General features: G+C 45.4%; 1 protein-coding gene across 1 annotated transcript; it reads right to left on the reverse strand.

Moving 5' to 3' along the window:
• Window positions 1-4,371: 4,371 nt before the first annotated feature.
• Window positions 4,372-10,277, reverse strand: LOC136399359 (leukocyte immunoglobulin-like receptor subfamily A member 2). Its single transcript, XM_066374451.1, has 6 exons — window positions 10,151-10,277; window positions 9,451-9,735; window positions 8,999-9,301; window positions 8,501-8,782; window positions 7,894-8,193; window positions 4,372-5,300 (listed from the first exon to the last, which is right to left on the reverse strand). Exons 1-6 carry the CDS (start codon window positions 10,197-10,199, stop codon window positions 5,179-5,181), a joined length of 1,341 nt encoding a protein of 446 aa, XP_066230548.1. The 5' UTR covers window positions 10,200-10,277; the 3' UTR covers window positions 4,372-5,178.
• Between the last annotated feature and the right edge of the window lie 5,186 nt (window positions 10,278-15,463).

Here is a 15,463-nt window from a genome sequence, read left to right on the forward strand (position 1 = left end):
CATATAATAATAATTATTTACCAAATACTTTATGTCAGATTTTCACTGTTTGGAAGAAAAAAATCTTTATAAAACAACTTACTGTAGTTAAATCTATCTTTTTATTTATACTTTGGTTGCTCTGCTACCGCCCACCATAAAAGCTGGAACACCCACTAGTGGGCGGTAGGGACCAGGTTGACTACCACTGGCTTACATAATCCATATAGCAAAACTACACGCACAGTTAAGTGAGAAGCAGTGGAAGACTTCTTTGTCATTATCCTGGTCTAAGAAGTTTTCAAAAAATTCTGCTCTGTTCAGATTGGTTCAGGAAGTGCCCATGAGAAGACACAGTGTGGTCATAACTCAGGTTGTGTGTGTATCTGGGGAGGGTAGGAGGTTCCCTGGGATAAGTCTGGTTTGTAGAGAAGAGTTAGGTCTGCTAGAACTAATAATTTTATCTCAACCTGACCTCCAACAACATGGAATGCATTTGGAGATACTCCAGATGTTGCTGGAGTGAGGTGGATACCCGTGGAAAGGTTTTGTGTAGGGGTTGGTCAGTGACAGGTAAGTTTGTGTCATGAGAATAAAACACCTCAGGTGGTAATAATGGTCTGCGGGAGGACAGAAAGGAGGCTAGAAGGGGTTGCACCAAGAAGATGTCCTGAGTCTTCAGCTGAGCTTGACTGTGGAGGTGAACTTGGTCACAGAAAGGGCTCAGAGTGAGAACTGTGGGATTTGTTCATTGTGTGTGAGGGAGAGAGTGTAGAATTGAGGGCTCTTCTACTCTCTGCTTTAGGTGACTGAAGAAGCCAATGGGGCTGTCACAAGAGCTATAGCCTCAAGAGGAGCAGGAGTCTTGGGGAGAAGTTTACAACACGTCAACTGACTCATAGAGAGAACCACCACCCCCTGTCTGGCCTGGGTGTGCAGCCTGTTTCTCTCTAACACTTCCTCTCTCTGACTTCCTTGTTTCTTTAAGCAGGAATGCTCTTCCTCAATCCTCTGAGTTATTTCTGCCTTTCCTGGCCCCTTCTTTATGATGCAACAACTTTTTTTCTTTTTTCTTTAGAAAATTAAATTGAACAGGGTGACATTGACCAATGAGAGTACATAGGTTTCAGATAAACATTTCTACAGCATTTGAACTATTTGATTGCGTTGTGTACCCATGCAACAACTCTTTATCTGATACTGTGAATTCTGTCTTCATGCTTTGGGCAAAAGTACTAGTTGGAGATAATTCACTGGTTTTAATTAGAGACTTGAGGAAACATTCATTAACCATCTATTTTGAGCCAGTACCTTCTCCTATCTCCTCTTTTTTTTAATTGTAGAAAATTGTAAAACCTCACCATTCAGAATTGATAGGAGAATCGGCAGCACCAGAGATGTAAAGAGTCTCAATCTGGTGTCATTTACATCAGTGGTCCCCAACCATTTTTGGGCCACTGATAGGTTTAATGTCAGAAAATATTTCCACGGACCGGCCTTTAGGGTGGGATGGATAAATGTATCACGTGACCGAGACAAGCGTCAAGAGTGAGTCTTAGACGGATGTAACAGAGGGAATCTTGTCGTTTTTTAAAAATAAAACATCGTTCAGGCTTAAATATAAATAAAACGGAAATAATGTAAGTTATATATTCTTTCTCTGCGGACCAGTACCAAATGGCCCATGGACCGGTACGGGTCCGTGGCCCGGGGGTTGGGGACCACTGATTTACATGACCTGATTAAGACATCAGATATGAATCTTTTGGTAAAAAGGGCTACTTTGAAACTCTGAACCCCCTCCCCCAATCTTACAAGGTGAACAAGGAGATATAGGACATCCTTGGCTGAATGGCTGATGAGCACAGAGTTAGAGGATACAGGAATGATGGTTCTTATCTTGGATCCTATACTTAGCCAAACTCAAGAGTGAAGTTGAGAATTTCATCACTGGGTTGATCCCTAAGCACTAAGGCCCTTAGGGCATCTCTGACCTGGTGAGAGTCCTGCCTCCCATCAATTCATGGGAACATGGTCCAACTTCTTTTTTTTTTATATAAATAAATTTATGTTAATGTTAATGGAGTGACATCAATAAATCAGGGTACATATATTCAAAGAAAAACATGTCCAGGTTATCTTGTCATTCAATTATGTTGCATACCTATTACCCAAGGTCAGATTGTCCTCTATCACCCTCTCTCTAGTTTTCTTTGTGTCCCTCCCCCTCCCCCTTACCCTCTCCCTCCTTCCCTTCTGGGGCCCCTTCTCTCCTCCACCCCCGGTAACCACTACACTCTTGTCCATGTCTCTTAGTCTCGTTTTTATGTCCCACCAATGTATGGAATCATGTAGTTCTTGTTTTTTTCTGATTTACTTATTTCACTCCATATAATGTTATCAAGATCCCACCATTTTATTGTAAATGATCCGATGTCATCATTTCTTATGGCTGAGTAGTATTCCATAGTGTATATGTGCCACATCTTCTTTATCTAGTTTTCTCTTGAAAGGCTTTTTGGTTGTTTCCATGTCTTGGCCACTGTGAACAATGCTGCAATAAACATGGGGCTACCTGTGTCTTTACGTATCAATGTTTCTGAGTTTTTGGGGTATATACCCAGTAGAGGGATTGCTGGGTTATAAGGTAGTTCTATTTTCAGTTTTTTGAGGAACCACCATACTTTCTTCCATAATGGTTGTACTACTTTACATTCCCACCAACAGTGAATGAGGATTCCTTTTCTCCACAGCCTCTCCAAATTTGCTATTACCTGTCTTGTTGATAATAGCTAATCTAACAGGTGTGAGGTGGCATCTCATTGCAGTTTTGATTTGCATTTCTCTAATAACTAATGAAGATGAGCATCTTTTCATATATCTGTTGGCCATTTGTATTTCTTCCTGGGAGAAGTGTCTGCACATGTCCTCTTCCCATTTTTTTATTGGATTGTTTGTTTGTTGTTAAGTTTTATGAGTTCTTTGTATATTTTGGATATTAGGCCCTTATCTGAGCTGTTGTTTGAAAATATCATTTCCCATTTGGTTGGCTGTCTGTTTATTTTGTTGTCAGTTTCCCTTGCTGAGCAAAAACTTTTTAGTCTGATGTAGTCCCATTCATTTATCTTTGTCTTCAGTTCTCTTGCCTTTGGAGTCAAATTCATAAAATGTTCTTTAAAACCCAGGTACATGAGTTTAGTACCTATGTCTTCTTCTATATACTTTATTGTTTCAGGTCTTATATTTAGGTCTTTGATCCACTTTGAATTAATTTTAGTACAAGGGGACAAGCTGTAGTCGAGTTTCATTCTTTTGCATGTGGTTTTCCAGTTTTCCCAGCACCATTTGTTGAAGAGGCTTTCTTTTCTTCGTTGTGTGTTGTTGGCCCCTTTATCAAAAATTATTTGACCATATATATGTGGTTTTATTTCTGGACTTTCTATTCTGTTCCATTGGTTTGAGTGTCTATATTTCTGCCAATACCATGCTGTTTTGATTGTCGTGGCCCTATAATATAGTTTGAAGTCAGGTATTGTAATGCCCCCAGCTTCATTTTTTTTTTCCTTAGGATTGCTTTGGCTATTCGGGGTTTTTTATAGTTCCATATAAATCTGATGATTTTTTGTTGCATTTCTTTAAAAAATGTCATAGGAATTTTGATGGGAATTGCATTAAATTTATAAATTGCTTTAGGTAATATGGCCATTTTGATTATATTTATTCTTCCTATCCAAGAACAAGAATATTTTTCCATCTCATTGTATCTTTTTCGATTTCCTTTAACAATGCTTTGTAGTTTTTGTTATATAGGTCCTTTACATTCTTTGTTATATTTATTCCTAGGTATTTTTTTTTTTTTTTTTTGCAATCGTGAAGGGGATTATTTTTTTGAGTTCGTTTTCTAATATTTCATTGTTGACATATAGAAAGGCTATGGACTTTTGTATGTTAATTTTGTATCCTGTGACCTTACTGTATTGGTTTATTGTTTCTAGTAATCTTTTTGTGGAGTCTTTGGTGTTTTCAATATATAGGATTATATCATCTGCAAAAAGTGATACCTTTACTTCTTCTTTTCCGATATGGATGCCTTTTATTTTTTTCTCTTGTCTGATTGCTCTGGCCAGAACTTCTAGCACCACATTAAATAAGAGTGGAGAGAGTGGACAACCCAGTCTTGTTCCTGATTTAAGGTGGAAAGTCCTCAGTTTTATGCCATTTAATATGATGTTGGCTGATGGTTTATCATATATGGCCTTTATCATGTAGAGATTTTTCCTTCTATACCCATTTTGTTGAGTGTCTTAAACATAAAGTTGTGTTGTATTTTATCAAATGCCCAACTTCTTTTTTAAAACAATTTTATTTAGAAAATTAAATTTAATGGGATGACATTGTTCAGTAAGAGTACATAGGTTTCAGGTAAACATTTGTATAGCATTTGAACTGTTTACAGATCTTTATGAAATCACGTCTGTTTTACTGGCTTTCTTTTTAATTTACATAAAATCACATTACATGAAATTCAGCATTTCAAAGGATATGATCTAATGGCATGTAGCAAATACACAGTGTCTCAACAACAACCTCTTTTTAGTTTCAAGAAATTTTTATAACCCTCCAATAACCTTAAACCAGATAGTCTCCAAACTGTCCTCCAGCTCAGCCCCGGAGAAACAAATCTGACTCTTGTTTCTATGGGATTCTTTCTTTTGGAAATATTATTTTAATGGAATCACAGCATATGTGATCCTTTCTGTCCATGTTCTTTTCCATTTAGCTGCATGTTTCTGATAACCCATAATGTAGCAAGAGTCAGTGCTTGGTTCTTTACGGCTGGATAAGATCCTGGTGCTCTGAAGATACCACAGTTTGTTGATGTGAATGTGGTTGGCCGTGCAGGGGTGTATAGATGTGCATCCAAACCAGCCATGTGGGCGCACCCTCGTGTCACGGGTGAGAACGGAAGGACAGTCAGGGAGACTCAGTGGTGACAGGGAGGGAGGCTCCCAGTGGGTGGAGGAGGCGTCCTCCACAGGAACATGGCACACGTTCCCTGCACCCCAATCACAGTCTCTCCCCTGGACATTCTCAGACAGTGTCCCCAACTGTGGTCCAGACTTTCTCTCACCACCTCCTGGGCCATCGCATGTGCTCCAAGGCTCCACCTCTCTGAACACTGCATTGTTCCCTTTGTGGTCACATCCTGGCTGCATTGTGGGTCCTTCCTGGGCTGTGTCGAGCCTGAAATAGCAGCACCCCGAGGACCAGCAGGATCAGTCCAGCCACGGCCATCCGGATAAGGTTCTCTACTGTGTAGTCTGGGTGGTGGGAAGCAAGACAATCCGAATACTGAGGTCACTGTGGTCAAGGCAGACCCAAATCTCCAGGGTCTGATTGTCCACCCTGGGCTCCCACTTCTTGACCCCAGCCTCCCTGTGATGTCTGAATTCAGAACCTGCTCTGAGTCATGGTCATAAGGGTTAGCTATGACCAGGAGCTCAGGATTAGTGAAAGAATGATCTCACTTCAGAAATAATGAAGAGTTGTGTGTTCTGTGTTCAGTTGGAGACTCAAGACCTCATAAGCTTAATCCTTTACAGCAGAGAGATCCCACATTTTCAACAGCTGGGATCCAGGGTCCATGGAGGAAGTTTGGTGTCAGGGCTCCTGAATGTCATGAGCACAGGGGTGACAGTCTGGGGCTGGGTCTCCTTCACCCCACCCACCCAGGTCCCTCCTCTCTGGGGTCTGCATTTTAATTGTCACATGGAAATTTTCAGCTATTTAATATTTTTTAAAGAAGTTTTTGATGTTGATCTTATGTATTTTAGAGAGAAAGGAGGGGGGAGAGAGAGAAAGAAACATTGATCTGTTACTGTATGTGTCCGGACAGGGGATCTAAACAGCAACCTCCATGCTCTGGTACGATGGTCTAACCAAGTGAATGACCCGGCCTGGGCCATCTATTTAATCTTTTATTAATTCCTTTTCTATATATTAATAAATACCTACAATGGTACATAGACTTACCAGATGAACAATAAGAGTAAATGAATGAATATTTGTAGATACATAGATTTAGAATTAATAGAGTAGTAAATCCCAGATTTGGCAAAAGCAGTTTCGTAGTTTTGAGTACACAAGTAACATTGTTTATTCAGTGTTATTATTTATTAATTAGTGTATTTTTTATACAAACTATGGTAAACCTACTTTTGCCCCACCCTGTATATGTGTAACGATCTATATATGTATATAAATGCATATAAAACACATAAACAGTATATATTATATATTATGAAATATAAAAATATATCTGTATTTAAGTTTTACATACCTCTCTTACATAAATTCTAAAATTATATATTATCCTGTATGTGTACATATACTTGTGGTGTACCAATAAATATTGTCTGTGTGAGAGTGTGTGTGTGTGTGTGTGTGTGTGTGTGTGTGTGTGTAGAGTGATAGATTTAGAGAGATAGAGAGAGAGAGAGACTGTATAAATAAACATGTGATAGGGAGACAGGTCCCAGGAAGGTCAAGTCATGTCTTCAATAAGGAATAAAGTCTTGTCTGTGGGATGTAAGGAGGGGTCAGGGGAAAAGGGAGGCTGAGACTCGGAACCTTGGTAAGTGGAGTCAAGTCAGGTCAGGAGCCCAGAAGGGAGGGAACGTCATCATCTTCTCTCTCCTTTCGAACAAACTCTAGAAAGTGTGGTAAGAATTCATGGATTGATGACGAATCATGTAATTATTGTCCCAAAAGACAACCTCAACGCATATCATACACTCTTCACCAAGAAAGTCCACAGTTGTAGGTTTCAATATTTAAGAAACAGAGGGGGTTCCCCCAAATGATAATATTCTGTGAGTCCAAGTAGGAAATTATGTCAATCTGTTACCCCATTTTGATCAAAAACCAAAGATACAAAAATAATGGTTGGCCTACCCTCATTACAATATTCTTGCAAAATTTTTAAATATCAGCTGAACTGCGGTTTGAACCAGGGGTGTGGCCTCTTTCACTAACTCCGTGGCTGCCCCTCAGAAGGCTTACAGAGGAGAGCTCAGGCACTACTGCCTGTGTCCCCAACATTCACACTGATGAACACAAGCAAACAGAAACATTCACACACACAAGCCCACATACACAGCCATTTACACATGTGCACACACCGTGTCCTGGCCCCCTTCTGCCTTTTGCAATTGGAGAAATGGGTCTCAGTGAGAAGAAGGAACTTTCTCAGGCCATTACACAGGAAGTGGATGAGCTAACACTGGAACTGACCCTGCCCCCCACTTCTTTCTCACAGACTCTCAAGGGCCTGACTCCATGATGGGGACCAGTGCTCAGAGCCTCCTGGGGGTCAGGATGGGGGATGAGAAGAGGGAGATGCCTTTTCCCCCACTTCAGCCCGGCTGCTCCTCCCCTGGGTGGGACCATAGCATCTCCCTCTGCCATGACCTCCCCACCTGTCACCTGCCAGCCTCTGAGTCCAGGGGCTCCATGGCCCCCCAGCATGTATTCTGGCCCCCAGCCCCCCTGGGAGACAAGTCGTGTCAGAGCCCGTGATTCTGTTCTCTCTGAAACCATGGCCTCTGCTTGTCCCCAAATGTGTCTTGTTCTCTCTGGGTGAGGCCCTGAGGACAGGAGACTGGAAGGGTCAGCATGGGCATCTCTGGCCTGTTCTCCTTTGGTCAGCCTGGTCCTCCAAAGTCTCCCACTGCCCCCAGGAACATGTCTACGCCTCAGGGATGAAGTGACAGTGAGGCAGGAAGGGAGGAGCTCTGGAATTTCCCATCCCTCTGGGCAGTGATGGTTCTCCCTGCTGACCCTCCTTCTGTGACCTTCTCACTATGTTCCAGCCCAAAGGCCCTGGGAATAAGATGTGGGGCTGGGTCTCCTCACCTGAGACCACCAGCTCCAGGGGGTCACTGGGGTGTGACAGCAGGTAGGGGGAGGTGCTGTTTGAGCTGTAGCACCTGTAGGTCCCCTTGTGACCTGAGGTCACAGCACTGATGGTGAAGGTGGCCTGAGAGGGTGCAGACGTGTCCTGCAGACGAAGGTGCTGGGGAGGATCCCGTGACCCCTCCCTGTGCAGGTGGAAGGTGTCAAACCAGACCTCAGAGTGACACTGCAGGGTCACGTTCTCTCCCGAGGTCACTGAGGGTCCCAGCTGGGCGGAGAGGGAGGGTTTTGTGTACATTCCTGGGGAGAGGAGGTTGTGATGTGTAGTCGCCCCTCCCCACATGCCCTTGACCCTGAGCTGAGGGACCCCGTCCTTCCCCAGGGACTCTCTCTGTGACTCCCTGTCAGCTCCTCTCAGCCCCTCTGGGTGGGTCTCCTTTATTTTCATGCCCATCATAACCCCCATTCTCACTCCCTGCCCCTAGACCACTGCCCCATCTCAGCCTCTGCTCCAGGACCCTCTCCTGGGACCCATCACCACCAGGGTGACCCTGGGCACAGAGCCCTGAGCTGACAACAGGACACGGGTCAGGGCAGGTCCCCTCACCTGTAATCAGGATGTCCAGGGGGGCACTGGGGGCCGACCATGTGTAGGAGAGGCTATGTCCACTGTAGCACCTGTACTGGCCCCCGTGGGTCTGGTTCACGTGGCCCAGGGGGAAGATGGGGCTGTGTTGCCCATCCAGACGCTGGAGAGGTGTGATCCTTTCATCCTTGGTCAGAGCAAATCTGTTAAAGCTGGACTCTGAGTGACATTGGAGGGCCAGGCTCTCTTCAGGCAGCACCAGTGACCCAGGCTGGGCTGAGAGAGAGGGTTCTCTGTGCACACCTGGGGGAAGGGGACAGTGGCAATTGGAACACACACCCCTATTACCCACTAGCTGCAGTGGGAGTTCTCCCTGGTTCTTCCCTTAGCATCTAATCTGAGGTTCTGACCCCAAATGTCCAGTGGTACTGACTGCACAGTTATACTGTGAACACAGCTTAGGTCAGTCATTTTGGGCACAGAAAACAGATGAGGTTACAGAGGGGTCTGTCCTCTCACCTGTGACCTGGATGTGCAGAGGGTCACTGGGCTGTGACCACACATGGGAGTAGGAGGTGGGAGAAACATAGCATCTGTAGGTCCCCGCATGGGAGGTGCCCATGGGGCCCACAGGGAAGACAGCCTGGGACCCCTTCCCAGCCTGAGTCGTGGATGCCATGTGTTGGGGAGGGTCAGCTCCTCCCTCCTTCAGCAGATGGAAAGTGCCCGATGTGTTCTGTGAGCTACAGGAGAGGGACACGTGCCCTCCTGAGGCCACCACAGGGCTTGGCTGGGCTGAGAGGGACGGTGCAGCATACACTCCTGAGGGAGAAGGGGATCTGTGTTAAAGGGGACAGTCACCCACATTCCCCAGGTGTGGACTGTGTGGGTTTGGTTCCCTGGGCTCCTGGCCACTCCTTCTAATTAGAGGAGGAGCCCACAGTGGGGAGGGGACCTGGTATCTCCATTACCTGTCACCACCAGGAACAGGGGCTCACTCCGCTCTGACAGTATGCTCTTAGTGGTGGAATACGCACACTGGTACAGCCCTGCATGCTGTGAGCCCATGGATTCAATGAGGAAGCTGGTCTTGTTGCTGGGGTTCGGTGGGACACTGTTCTTCCAGGCATGAATGATGTTCTCTTTATACAGACTGTAGGCATTAGCCTGCAGCCCTTCACACCAGATGGTCACAGGGCTCCCCTTGGTGACCATGGGGCCTGGGTCAGCCCAGATGGAGGGTTTGGGGAGGAGCCCTGGAAAGGAATCAGACATGAAATGTAAGGGGAGCCCTTCACCCCTTCCATTTCCCAGATGTCGCTCCAGGCCCCTCCCAGATTGGTCACTATTATTACAAACTCTGTGCTCCCCCAGCTGCTCGGGGGGTCACTGTGCTGAAGCAGGAGGTCTGGGGAGGACTCACCTGCTTGCACCTGGTCCCACGGGCACCAGCACAGCCCTAGAAGAGATTCCCTGTGAGCACCATCCCCCTCATACACACAAGAACTCCAGGCCTGGCTGGGCCCTGAGCGCTGGGGGCAGGTCTGAGGCTGAGCACATCTCCCTCCCCAGAAGTCCTGCCCCCACAGAGCCTCCTGAGTCCTGGTTTCTATCAGAACCAGGAGCTGGGAAGAGAGGGGCCCCCATCCCTCATCCTTCCTCAGAGCTCACCGAGCAAGAGAAGGGCAGTGAGGGTTAGGGTCATGCTGCTTCCTCCCATGATCAGCAGTGAGCAGACAATGTATAAAATCCACAGAGTCTGGTAAGACAGAGAGACCAATGCAGTGTGACAGGGTCCAGGCTCAATATGACATGTCATGAGTTCCTCCTCAGTGGCTCCACAGGAAGGGAAGTGGCCCCTCCCTGAAGGATGGGCCGTAGCAGACAGCAAACTCTGGGACCTTTCAAATGATTTGAGTCTCTCCAGACCCCACACGCTCTGCTTCTACCTCATGCCAAACCCACATCCAGAGGGTGACACCTGTCCCAGGACACAAGGTTAGAGGACACAGGGCAGGAGAACAGCCATCAAAGCATCTGTTCCAATTCTGACTCTGCCTTTTCTGGAAGCTCTTTTACATTGGATAAGTCACTTTCCTTTCCTAGACTTTGGACACGCAATTTTCTTCCTTCTCTCATTGGCCAGGTGACCAGGCAATATTTACTGAGCAGTGACCTCAACTAATCAGTGCTCGGCTCTGAGAGTCACTGTTGAGGCTGACGGAGACTGTCCCTGGATGCGTGGGCTCTGATGGATGAAGACAGACATACAGATATTTAGATGCAGACAGCGCATTACTGTCTTGTTTTGAGGTTACAAGTTTGAAGATAAAAGAAAACGAGAGAGTGAAATTCAATAACAGGCGAATGCCGTGCACCTTGTAGGCTGGCTGTGTGAGGTCCTCCTCTGGGACAGACTGAGCTGGTGGCCTGGGTACATCTTTGACCAGAAAGACCTTGAGCTGTGCTTAGAAGTGAGGGCTGTCAGGTGAAGGTTGGGTTCTGGTCACACGGGATCTAGTGCACCATGCAAGTATTTTAGTTTTCTTCTAGAAGTCAATGGAAAAAAAAATTTCTGTTTGTGGTCACAGAGAGAGAGAGAGAGAGAGAGAGAGAGAGAGAGAGAGAGAGGGAGATGAGACCCATCAACTCATAATTTTAGTCACTTTAGTTGTTCATTGATTGCATCTCACATGTGTCTTGACCCTGGGGAGAGAGCTCAAGCTAAGCCACTGACCTTTGATTCATGTTGATGATCCCATGCTGAAGCAGGGGACCTGCACTCAGCTGGTGAGCTCGCACTCAAGTGATGACCCTGAAGTTTTGAACCTGTGTCCTCAGTGTCCCAGTTCAGCGTCTTATGCACTGCCCCACCACAGGTCAGGCAATGGGAGAAATTTTAAGCAACAGTGAGTAGAAACCAATTTCTGTTTTCAAAGGGCTCCCACTATGTGAAAATGTCATGGAGGCAGGCTCTATTGATAATTAAGTCTATCAACAATAAAACTCAACATTCAAATGGCCTCAAGATGGCATATTGATCAGTATTTTAAGTCATTTATGTGGTTTTCTCATATAACCTTTACAGAAACCTTTAGCGCAAACTACATTTACAGGTAGTGGGATGAGACAGAATGTTTCTTGGTCCAGCAGGGGGGAAAGCAGGTGGCTAGGATCAGATTAGCTAAGGGAGCAGCTGAGAAGGGCACAGAAACCTTTTTTTTTTTTTTTTTTTTGTATTTTTCTGAAGCTGGAAACGGGGGAGAGACAGTCAGACAGACTCCCGCATGCGCCCCACCGGGATCCACCCGGCACGCCCACCAGGGGCGACGCTCTGCCCACCAGGGGGCAATGCTCTGCCCCTCCGGGGCGTTGCTCTGTTGCGACCAGAGCCACTCTAGCGACTGGGGCAGAGGCCAAGAAGCCATCTCCAGCGCCCGGGCCATCTTTGCTCCAATGGAGCCTTGGCTGCGGGAGGGGAAGAGAGAGACAGAGAGGAAGGAGGGGGTGGGGGGTGGAGAAGGAAATGGGCGCTTCTCCTATGTGCCCTGGCCGGGAATCGAACCCGGGTCCCTCGCACGCCAGGCCGACGCTCTACCGCTGAGCCAACCGGCCAGTGCCCAAGCACAGCATTCTTAAATAGCTCAGTTACTGTGTGTGGTTCAGAGTGGGAGTGAGATTGACAACGTGGATTGTGTTTGAGGATGGAAAGTGGTGGAGGGGGTGGAGCGGGCAGGCTCAGACCTGATTGGCTATAGGAAGAGTCCTCAGGGGGAGGAGAGAGGAGAGAATGGGAGAAGGCGGTGGGGCCTGGGTGGGAAGATCAGGAAGGAGGCTGATGGGACGACACAGACAAGACATCTGGATCTGGTGATGGATTCAGGACATTGTTGAGGGATCAAGGGGTGTAATGGTGTGGAGTTGAGGATCAGTTGTGAAGTGTCAAATGAGGAAATGGAGACTGCTCCACTCTCTTCTTGGTGCCTGGAGGAGCCAGTGGGGCTGTCACAGGGAGGATGACCCCAAGGAAGAGGGAGGGGTGGGGAGATGCTGAGAAGACTGACCACCTTTCTCAAAAGAAAGCATGGCCCTCCTGTGACTGTGAATTTTCTTTCCCCAAAACTTCTTCACTGACTTCCTATTTCTATACATCAGCTTCAACTTTTTTTCACCATTCTCTCTTCTTTTTTTTAAGTGAGAGGAAGGGAAGCAGAGAGACAGACTACCATCTGTACTCCAACCAGGATCCACCCTGCAAGCCCCCTCCAGGGGGATGCTCTGCCCATCTGGAGCTGCTGCTCTGTTGCTCAGTAATGGGCCAACTCACTCAAACCAGAAGGGAAAGAGACAAAGAGAGAGAGAAGGGGGAGGGTTGAGGGGTGAGAAGCAGATGTTTCCTTCTCCTTGTGTTCCTTGACCAGGAATCAACAGGGGACATCCACACACAGGGCCGATGCTCTATCACTGAGCCAATGGCCAAGGCCTCATTACTCAATCTCTGAGTGTTTTCTGACTTTTCAGGGCCCCTCCCATGAGCATAGCTCTTCTCACACAGCGATTCCTCCTCCAGCATTGGGCAAGAAGAGTCTGCATTGGAGGGAATCCAGGTTTTACAAGTGAACACACACATAGGGGTTTGTGAGACTTTTTATGTTATTGATCTTCCAGCAAAAAGAGAAGGATACCAATGAAAAACAAATATATTTGCAGGACTAAAGAGCTGACCGTTTCACAAATTTGTTGCAAGTCATAAATTTACATGTCTAAAGAACCCAGTTATAAATCTGTATAACCCAAGACCACACATCATGATCATCAAAATAAACAAAGAAAATTTGAGAACATTCATAGAAAAATATGGCAGGTTACATACTGAGGACACATGATTGGAATGATTACAGAGTTCCTATAGGAATCTATAATGGTCAGAAGTTTTTAAAGTCCTGAGAGACAAGAACGTGAACCTGGAATTCTTCTCCATATATTCTTTGTGAATGGAGTGAAATGAAGTCCTTCTAAGAGGAAGGAACACTGAGCTAATTCGCTGCCAGCAGACATGCCTAAAAGAAATGATCATTTCTTTGAGCAGAAAGAAAATCATTCTAGACAGCGCTTATAAATTCAAGAAAAAAAAAAAGAACAAAAATATCTAAGTAAACGTAAGACATATTTTGCTCCTTTTTTTTTTGTTTTACTGAGAGGAGGGGAGGCAGAGAGACAGACTCTTTCATGCACCCCAACCAGGATACACCCATCAAGCCCACTAGGGGGCGATGTTTTGTCCATTTTGGGCCATTGCTCCATTGCTCAGCAACCGTGCTTTTCTTAGCACCTGAAGTAGAGGCCACAGAGCCATCCTCAGCACCCGAGGTCAACTAGCTGGAACCAAGGGAGCCATGGCTGCATCAGGGAAAGAGAGAGAGAAAGAGAGAGATGGGGAGAGAGAGAAAGAAATGGGAGAGAAGCAGAGGGGCCTTTCTCCTGTGTGCCCAGACTGGGAGTTGAACCTGGGACTTTCATAAGCCAGACCACCAAGGAAACCAGCCAGGGCCTGCTCCTCTTAATTTATATATATATATGTATTGAAAGGAAAAATGGTAACACTGTCTGGTGGTTTTGTAATGTGTGCAGATGTAACACATACAACAATGACAACATAAAGCATGAAGGGTAGAAGGACCTACACAGTTGTCAGGCTTCTGCATTTATCTTGAAGAGGTAAAATATTACCTCTGTGTAAAACCTATAAAATTAGATATGTATATTATAATACCTACCACCACCAGTTAAAAAACAACACTAAGGTTTATAGTTAGAATACCAGTAGATAAATTAGAATGGAATGCAAAAAAATATTATCTGAGAAAGGAAAACTGTAAAGCAAACAATAGAGGCAACAGCAGAAACAATCAATAAAATGGGACACCGACACACAACCTTGTTGATAATTACATTAAATGTAAGTGCTGAAAGCACAATTAAATGGCAGAGATTTTGAGGACTGGATTAACAATAGGTAAGACCCAGCTCTATGTAGTTGACAAAGGTTCACTTTAATACAATGGTGTCAATGGGTTAAAAGTAAAAAAGGTGATAGGATATATTATACAACCATTAACCTAAAAAAAAGCTGATATGTCTGTGTTAGTTTTCTAGTGTTGTGGCTTTAAACAACATAGTATATTGTCTTCCGGTTCTGGAGGTCACAAGTACTCAGTCTCACAGGGTTGCCTTGGAGGCATCAGGAAGGCTGGGCACACGTGTAGCTCTGTGGTGGGAATGTTTCCCTGCCTTTTCCAGTGTCCTGGGGCTGCTTGCCATCCTTGGCTCCTGACCCCTCCCTACATCACTACAACCTCCTGATTCCATGACTTCATTTCTCACCACTGACTGGGACCCCTTTGTGTCCCTTGTGAGCACATGGGGCTCACCGAGATAATTCAGCGTAATGTCTTCATCTCAAGAACCTCAATTTAGTCACATTTGCAAAGTCCCTGTTGCCATGGAAGGTCACATATTCTCAGGCTTTCAAGATCAGGGTGTGGACATCTCTGGGAACTGGGAAGGAGCAGCATTATCCTGTGTCTACCACAGTAGCGACATCATACATGACAGCACAATAAAAGCTAACAGGTAAAGATCATTTTATTTTTTTAAATTTACTTATGGAGTTGAGAGAGAAACAAAAACATCAATCTGCTCCTACATGGGCCCTGACCAGGGATCAAACCAGTACTCTGCATATTAGAGATAATGCTCTAACCAGCTGAACTATCAGGCCAGGGTTTATCTTTTAAAATTTTATTTAAAAAATTAATTTTAACAGGGTGACATTGATCAATAAGAGTACATAAGTTTCATGTAAACATCTCTATAGCATTTGAACTGTTGATTATGTTGTATACCCATCACCCAAAGTCAAATCATTTTCTGTCACCATATATTTGTCTCTCTTTATTCCTTTTCCCCCAATCCCTTCCTCCC

The sequence above is a fragment of the Saccopteryx leptura genome, chromosome 3, assembly GCF_036850995.1.
Source record: "Saccopteryx leptura isolate mSacLep1 chromosome 3, mSacLep1_pri_phased_curated, whole genome shotgun sequence".
In the NCBI taxonomy this organism is placed as follows: Eukaryota; Metazoa; Chordata; class Mammalia; order Chiroptera; family Emballonuridae; genus Saccopteryx; species Saccopteryx leptura.